The sequence below is a fragment of the Nematolebias whitei genome, chromosome 9 (genome assembly GCF_014905685.2).
Source record: "Nematolebias whitei isolate Nwh7 chromosome 9, NemWhi1, whole genome shotgun sequence".
Taxonomy (NCBI): domain Eukaryota; kingdom Metazoa; phylum Chordata; class Actinopteri; order Cyprinodontiformes; family Rivulidae; genus Nematolebias; species Nematolebias whitei.
Window position 1 is genome coordinate 13,292,643 of NC_056506.1, and position 8,523 is coordinate 13,301,165.

The 8,523-nt window shown below is 44.0% G+C and overlaps 1 protein-coding gene across 1 annotated transcript in view; it reads left to right on the forward strand.

The window, feature by feature from the left end:
- Positions 1–3,049, forward strand: part of LOC119414385 (cysteine/serine-rich nuclear protein 1) — a 7,647-nt gene extending 4,598 nt beyond the window's left edge. Inside the window, exons 3-5 of the mRNA XM_037681477.1 lie at positions 1,136–1,398; positions 1,473–1,775; positions 1,852–3,049. Coding sequence (XP_037537405.1) covers positions 1,136–1,398; positions 1,473–1,775; positions 1,852–2,808 — 1,523 coding nt within the window. The 3' untranslated portion in view covers positions 2,809–3,049. The remainder of the gene's footprint in view (positions 1–1,135; positions 1,399–1,472; positions 1,776–1,851) is intronic.
- Positions 3,050–8,523: the final 5,474 nt, after the last annotated feature.

Below are 8,523 nucleotides of genomic sequence, written 5' to 3' on the forward strand. Positions count from 1 at the left end.
CAACAGGTATAATAAATAACAACAGTTATAATAAACAACAACAGTTATAATAAATAACAACAGGTATAATAAATAACAACAGTTATAATAAATAACAACAGTTATAATAAATAACAACAGTTATAATAAATGTCAGAGAGCAGAGTGTTTTTGTGCTGCTCAGCCTTTTTCATCATGTAGGAACAAACTAATAAAATCCAGTTACAACGAGACGTTTGTGTGGTCACCAGTTTGGACTAACTGTGATCATACAGACGTTGCATGCACAATGAATGCAGCTGAGCCCTGCATCAGGGTTGCCAGATACATTTTAAATGTCCCCCTTTTTTTCTGTGCATGTGTTCAACAAACACAACACACACCTCATCTTAGAACATCTTTACTCAGCACATATCACAGTTTAGGTCAAAATACTAACATTTTAAAGCCACAGTACTATAGTTCTTCATTTCTTATCTGGCAACCCAACTGACATGGAAACTACAGCGTTTTTGTGTAAACCCTCTCATTTTTTGTTTATTACCCCAATAAACATTGAAACACCACTAATGTTTCCAGAGGTTGTTCTGTGAAAACAGAGCCTTATAGCAGGTAGATCACTTTGACCTGGTCATTTTAAAAGGAGCTCCATGATGAAAAAGTCTGGACACCCCTGACCTACAGTATTTACTGCCTGTTGCTGAAAAGTGAAGGAGTCTGCGGTGTTCATTTGTCTGTTAGCAAAACAACTCATGACCCACTGGAAAGATTTTAATAAAACTTCCAGAAGAAGGAATAAAATGGGCATAATTCAGCCAGTTTTACAAATATGGTGCTAAACTTTGGTGTTTGTAACAGAGTCAAACATCTCGTGACCTTGGCTTGACTTTATTTTCAAGATTTGACCAAAAACAGCTTTGACTCCATCATTTCTCACTGTGAGATGATCTGAGTGTAAAACTGTGGCACGAGGCAGCGAGTTTTATGCATTTCTTCAAAAAATACCTTCAGTATTTTTCTAGGAATTGATCGAACCTGAAGAGAAATACATCCCTCAGTCATTTAAAGTAGGATCTGTATGTATGTAAAGTCATATTGTGACTTTTCTAACAGACAAGCAAACGTTGTTGAGCTTTTGTGTTTTCTGACCCATCAGACGAGTCCATCCTGAAGAGGCCCGGGCGTAGTAAAACGCAGAGCACTGTGCGCTTCGACCAGGTGGAGGTGTACAGGTTCCCCCGCTGCCAGGGCTTCAGCAGCGTCCCCAGCCGAGGAGGGGCCACCCTCGGCATGGTGCGCGGTCACAGCGCCCTCCGGCGGTATACGGTGGCGGAACACGCCTCCGAGCAACGGCTCAGGCGCCAAGAGAGGCACAGAGAACGACAGAGACAGAAGAGGTTCGAGGCGCTGAAACGTAAAGTAAGTGTCTCTGATTTCTTCTACGATCCTCTGAGTCTGCTCAGAAGTCGTCTCACGTCGCCTGCTCTCATCAGCTGATCGTCAGCGGAGCTGCTGGGCAGCACGACGCAGACGGGCTCGCCGTGGATCAGCTTCTAAATGAGGAGGCAGAGATCCATGTTACCGACTCGGACCTGGAGGACGGAGGCTTCCTTCGACCCGTCTCCTCCAGACAGCGACAGGCGCTCCTGCAGGCGGCGGGGGTGAAGGTGATCGACAAGGAGGAGAGGCGGCAGCTTCACGGGCTGCGGCTCTCCAGGGAGGCGTGCGGGTGTGACTGTCAGGGCTTCTGTGAGCCGGAGAGCTGCGCCTGCAGCCTGGCAGGCATCAAGTGCCAGGTAACAGGTTGTTGTTGTTTTCAGCCTGGTGGAAACAGGTTGGAGTAAATGATGATTTTTATCTTTTCACCTTCAGGTTGACCGGTTCAGCTTCCCCTGTGGATGCACGAAGGACAGCTGTGGAAACGCACAAGGCCGCTTCCAGTTTGACGCCCGGCGCGTGCAGACCCACTACATCCATACGCTGATGAGGCTCGACCTGGAGCAGCGACTGCACCGCGAAACACTGAACCCAGAGGACCAGGCAGAACTTCCAGAGGAGCTCCAAGAATTCAGAACCCAGGATGAAGTCCGCCCCGATCAGAGTGCGCAGGAAAAGAGGTGTCCCTTTGCCTATTCCTCGGAGGAGGACAGCCTTCCTCTCACCATGCCGGCTCCTCCATCCTTCCACTGCGTCCCTGAGCGGCTGCTTGAGGAGAGCAGCTGCAGCAGCGACACGTCTGACTCCTCCTGCTCCTCCTCTGACTCGGACACCGGAGCATTTCTCCGAGAGGCTCCACCTGAAGCCGACTCCAGGAACTGCTTCACACGCAGCCACCTGAGGCCCGTCAGAGAGCCGCCGACCTCTGACCCTCACACCACGACCTCTGACAGTACGAGACCACGAGCCGCCGTCACAGACAGCATGGGTCTGAGCGGCACATACCTTGACGAGAACGCTAATCAGTCCACAGACTTTTTCGAGGACGGTTCTCTGGAGGACTTCCCCCACACCCCATCCCCCACCGTGGACTTCTCCAGCAGATACGTGGACCTGAGCCTCTCGTCCGACTCGGACCTGGAGTTCTTCCACAGGGACTACCCCTGCGGCCCCCTGCACAGCTCGTTTAAAGAGCACAGACACTCGGACAGCGTTCAGCTCTTCCAGCTGTTCAGCTCTGTTCGTTTACCACAGCAGGAGTCCAGCACCCACCTCCTGGAGTCCAGCACCCACCTCCTGGAGTCCAGCACCCACCTCCTGGAGTCTCTGATGGGCCTGTCTGAACCCGGCTCCGAGCACATTTATTCAGTCACAGACACGCAGCTTTTATAGCTGCAGGGATTCAAAAATGTGTTCAAGAAACTGAAAGTAAAAAAAGTGCTTTTATATATTTGTTATATTTCAATGTGTAAATCATGTGTGAAAGCCTAATTTTTTATTTTATAAATATTATTTTCTGAGAGAAACCACACGTGAGTAAGTCATGTGACTTTTTATTTTCAATGATTAACATTTAACTGCAGTAGATTGAATTAATGATTTTTTACAAAGGTTTACCCAAAGTCAGTAAAAGGAAGCAGATGCTGCACATCGTGTCCAGATATCGATAAAAACAGCTGTAAAGTTTACGTTTTTAAAACTTTACGTCAAGACGATTCTTTTTGTCACGAGTCTCCATCTTCACATCATTTATGTCCTGAGCAGATTTATGAAATAAAATGTTATTTATTTAACTTTTGTCATTACATTTTTTTTCTGTTTTAAACAATTATACAAATTTAACTGGGACCTAGAGAGACCTGGACTTTTCATAGGAAACATTTTTTAATATATTTTTAAAAATCCTTGAAGGAATGCATATCACCTGCTGCCTTTAAAGTCAAGAGTTTAAATTTAAAATCATCTGTTGTTGAGTCAAACCTTGAAAATAACACAATCTGATTATGAATGACTTTCATCTACAACCTCATCAGTTTTTAGCTACATATCTTGAGAGCTGCCTGCCTCGTGGTCGTGTTGGCAGATGTTGATTCATCAAGGCAGCCATCTTTGAACTCTAAAAATTTAGCAGTTGTAAATGGTTCATGTGATATTTTGCTAACAGACAAACAAGGTGGACTCCAAAAGTTAATGCTAAAGTTTTAATCAAACGAGGCGCGCTCGGAATGTGTACTGAAGAGGAGTCTCAGCTACTACCACACCAAATTTGATCTCAGTTTCTGTAAAATGAACTATATAAAATATTTCTGTGTTTTGTATGATCAGTTGGCTGTGGCGGACATCTTGAATTGAAATCTTGGGTTAATCAGTTGATGACTTACATCCAGTCATTACTTTCAGAGAGTTTCCTTAAAATCCATCCGGTGGTTTGGGACAGCTCTGCTCTTCCCACAGAATACTGTAGATTTAGCAGAAATCCAGTTTTAGATCTGCATTTAAAAAATGGTTCATTTAAAAACTGATCATCCATGTGAATTCAAAATGGATCCATTAACGCTTTGCTAATCCTACTTTATATCCTGATGCATGCTCAATAATCCAGGTAGAAAAATCCAAAAAAGTTCAATCTGGTCCTCTGGACATTCAAAGAAACAAAAAACAAAACAAAGCAAAAAAATATAGAAACGTTTCGTCTCTCATCCGAGAGACTTCCTCAGTCTGAGGTGCTGTATTCAGCTCAGTCTCTTAAATAGCACCTTCTCAGAGTGGATCAACCAGTTTGCTGCTGACAACCAAAACCAGCTGATCACATGCTCAAGAAGGACCATCAGCATAACAATGGATCATTAGCACACTGATGGCTGTTTACTGTTCACAGAGGGCTGAGTGATACTAGCAATCACAGCATTGTAAGAGGGGGACAGTTGAACCCGGAGGCCTCCACCCCTGTTTAATGATGGACGATTTCTTTTCACAAAGATGGCCTCCTTTACTCCTCTCTCAAACCATCGTTCCTCTCTGTCCAGGATGTGAACATCTTCATCCCTGAAAGAGTGACCGCTGGCCTGGAGATGAGTGTAGACCGCAGAGTCCTGGCCTGATGATGTTGATCTTCTGTGCTGGGCCATCCTTTTGGCCAGTGGCTGTTTTGTTTCCCCGATGTAAGACTGATCACCCTCCTGACACTGAACAGCATACACAACATTGCTCTGTTTGTGCCGGGGGACTGGATCTTTGGGATGAACCAGTCTTTGCCGTAAGGTATTTTGGGGTTTAAAAGCCACTGGGACATTATGTTTAGAAAATAAACGTCTCAGTTTCTCTGATACTCCCTCAACATATGGAATGACCACTGGTCTGGGTCTGGGTTCCTCCTTTTCACCTGTTGGCTGACTGGAGTCCTGTTTGGGTTTCTTCTCTGCTTTCAGGAAGGCCCAGTTAGGATATCCACATTGCTCTAGAGCCTGTTTTGTGTGGGATTTCTCCTTCTGCCTGGCTCCTGAGTTAGTGGGGACGCTGTCTGCTCTGTGATATAGAGTCCTGATGACTCCTAACTTGTGCTCCAAAGGGTGATGGGAGTCAAACTGCAAATACTGGTCTGTGTGGGTGGGTTTGCGGTACACCTCAGTTTGCAAATGTCCTCTATCAGAGACTGAGACCTCACAGTCCAAGAAAGCCAACTTGCCATTTTTTACATCTTCTTGTGTGAACTTGATGTATTTATCCACAGAGTTGATGTGGTCAGTAAAATGTTGGACTTCCTGAGATTTAATTTTAACCCAGGTGTCGTCAACATACCTGAACCAATGACTTGGTGGTGTCCCTGAAAAGGACGTCAAGGCTCTCTTTTCTACCTCCTCCATGGACAGGTTGGCAACAATAGGAGAAACTGGAGACCCCATAGCACACCCATGTTTCTGCCTATAATATTGCTCCCCATATGTGAAGTAGGTTGACTGCAGGCACAGTTTCAAGAGTTGACACAGTTGTTCTGTGGAAAGTGTGGTCCTGCTGCTCAGAGTGGTGTCTGATTTTAATTTTAAACTGACCACCTCTACTGCATCCTCAACAGGAATGCACCTAAAGAGTGATGTGACATCAAAAGAGACCATTGTTTCATCAGTCTCCATGATGACATCCCTCACCTTATCCACAAAGTCCATGGTGATCCTATTTTAGTTTCACCTTTACTTATAAACTGTAAACATGGTTATCAGTCATTTCAGACCACTTGTCTATCGTGTCTCGCCTTCCCTCTAGTGGAAAATATAGGAACTGCAACAGCAAATCTGATTTCCAGCACTACAATTTGACAGAAAAATAACTTTATGTAAAAATATTTCAAAATATTACACCAAAACAATTTATAACTCCAAATTTCATTGCCAACTTGAAAAAAGTCCATTTGTTTCTGCTATTTTTCCACTTCATTTTTCTGCAAAAGTAAAGCTTTGCAGAGAGTGGTGAAGGCTGTACAGAAGTCAGTTGGAGTCAGCCTCCCCACCACCTGCATCATGAAGGACCTCTCTCACCCAGCACACACACTTTTTGCCCTGCTCCATTCAGGAAGGAGGTTGAGGAGCATTAAGTGTAGAACCACTAGACTGAGGAACAGCTTCTACCCTGAGGCTGTTAGACTCATGAATCTCTAACCAGAATAATCACTGTGAAAAATCACATCATGTTGCTGCTGATCTGTTTCATGTTGCTGCTGATCTGCTGTGTTCATTCGTGCTCCTCTGCTCACAGACTCATGTTTGTGCTGCTGTTTTTATGCTATTGGTGCGTAGTGTATATTTAGTTAACATTTTACTTAGTTCACGTCTTAGATCGTATTACTGTTTTCCTTTTACATTTTATTGTTGGATGTAACTGGGAGCCTGTGTACATAATTTCGTTCGCACCACATGAGGTGCGATCGACAATAAAGAATGTCTGAATCTGAATCTGAATATTAAGATGAATCGAAAATGGTTTTGTCGCCCTCTAGTGGCAATAAGTGAGACCTGCATAGCATGCTAATACTTCCTGTATGGACTTTCAAAACAAAAGTAACTACTTTGAAAGTCAGCTCAAAAATTTCTCAAAATATTGAATGATGATGATATTGATGGTCTTGGTTGCTGTAACTGTCAGTGTAATTTTTGAGGCTTCAAAGTTTCAATATGTTTCTGGTACAGACAGGAAGAAGTCTCAAAAGCTTCAGAAGAATTCGTCAAACTCCGTTATACAGAGATTTACATTCTGTGCAGCTCTTAAGCAAAAACAGTAGTTAGTTTTTAGCAGCTGCGTCTAAAATCAGAGATTCACTGTTCATGAGTGTAACATTTAAAATGCTAGATTTCTAATATATTTTTTAATCATGTTCTGTTATTAGTTATATTATTATATATACTTGAAAGATGATTTTGATTGAGATGGTTTGTACTTGAACATCAGTGTCTTGGAGCTGAAGTGTTTTAAGTGTAGCTCAGTGGTAACACAGGAACATTCTGTGTAGAAGAGGGAACCTGAGGGAGACTGTAAGGTTGTGTCAGGCGAGAGTGTGGCCGACAGCATCTGGCCACAGTCTGGTTGTGTGTAGAATGATGTTGTTGTTGTGAAGAACAGGAAAAAATAATAAATTCTGAAAAGAAAAAATGGTTGAAGCTGAAGAAGAAAGAATGTTGTGAGGAGTTCAGAGAGCAGCTGTTAAAGGATCTGGTAAAAATAAAAAAAGGTCTTCCAAACAACTGGGCTATTACAGCAACATGAATTAAAGAGACAAGTGGTACTGTGTCATCTGGACAGAGGATGGATGATAAGGAAACCTGGTGGGGGCAGCACGGTGGATCAGTTGGTAGAGCTGCCGCCCTTCAGCGAGCAGGTCGTCCCAGTTCAATCCCGGCCGGGGGCTTTTCTGGGTGGAGTTTGCATGTTCTCTCCGTGCATGTGTGGGTTTTCTCCAGTTACTCCAGTTTCCTCCCACAGACCAAAAACATGTAAGTTAGACTGATTGGTAACTCTAAATTGTCTCTAGGTGAGAGAGTGAATGGTTGTTTGTCTCATTTGTCTCTATGTGTCCATGTGATGGACTGGAGACCTGTCTAGGGTGTCCCCCGCCTCTCGCACAGTGACGGCTGGCCATAAAGGTAAGGAAAAGGAACAGAAACACATTCAAGAAGCTCTTCAAACATGTGGATATCCTAACTGGGCTTTTGTCAAGTCAGAGAGGAAATCTACAAAACACACTAAAACAGGAAAAGGAGAACAACAGACGGAAAAACATTGTCATCCCTTATGTTGCTGGAGTATCAGAGAAATTCAGAAGGATCTTCAACAAACACAAGATCCCAGTACATTTCAAACCCAGCAGGACTCTCAGACAGAGGCTGGTCCACCCTAAGGACAGAACACCCATACACAAACAGAGTGGTGTAGTGTATGCGGTCCAGTGCAGTGAGGACTGTCCAGACCTCTACATTGGAGAAACTAAACAGCCTCTTCTCAGATGCATGACTCAACACAGGAGAGCTACTTCCTCAGGACAAGACTCAGCTGTTCACCTCCACCTCACAGATAAGGGACACTCTTTTGAAGACCAAAATGTGCACATTTTGGACCGAGAACACAGATGGTTTGAGAGGGGGGTGAAGGAAGCAATTTATGTAAAAAGAGAAAAACCATCTCTTAACAGAGGAGGAGGCCTCAGATTTCCAATTTCAAAAACCTATAATGCAACTTTAAAACAGATTCCCAGCCGGTTTTCACACCTGATGGGAACAGAGGGGCCTCGTCTGTGAATTAGAGGAACAAAGACCTACTGTTTAGGTGTTTAGGTGTGAATTGCCAATCTACGTGTGTGTGTGTCTTATCTCACTCAGCCTTATAACCTGAATCTCTCACTCTCTGCTCTTTGAATTGAGAAAGCTCCTCGGATGAGGAGCGAAACGTCTTCTGTTACAAAGTCCAGTTGTTTTTGTATTGAACACTTTTTGAATTTATCATGTCCTGGATGACTGAGAATCTTCACCAGCACAGTGACCCCCTCGACCCGAAAAGGAAGAAGCGAGTAAAGATAATGGATGGATGGATGGATGGATGGATGGATGGATGGATGGATGGATG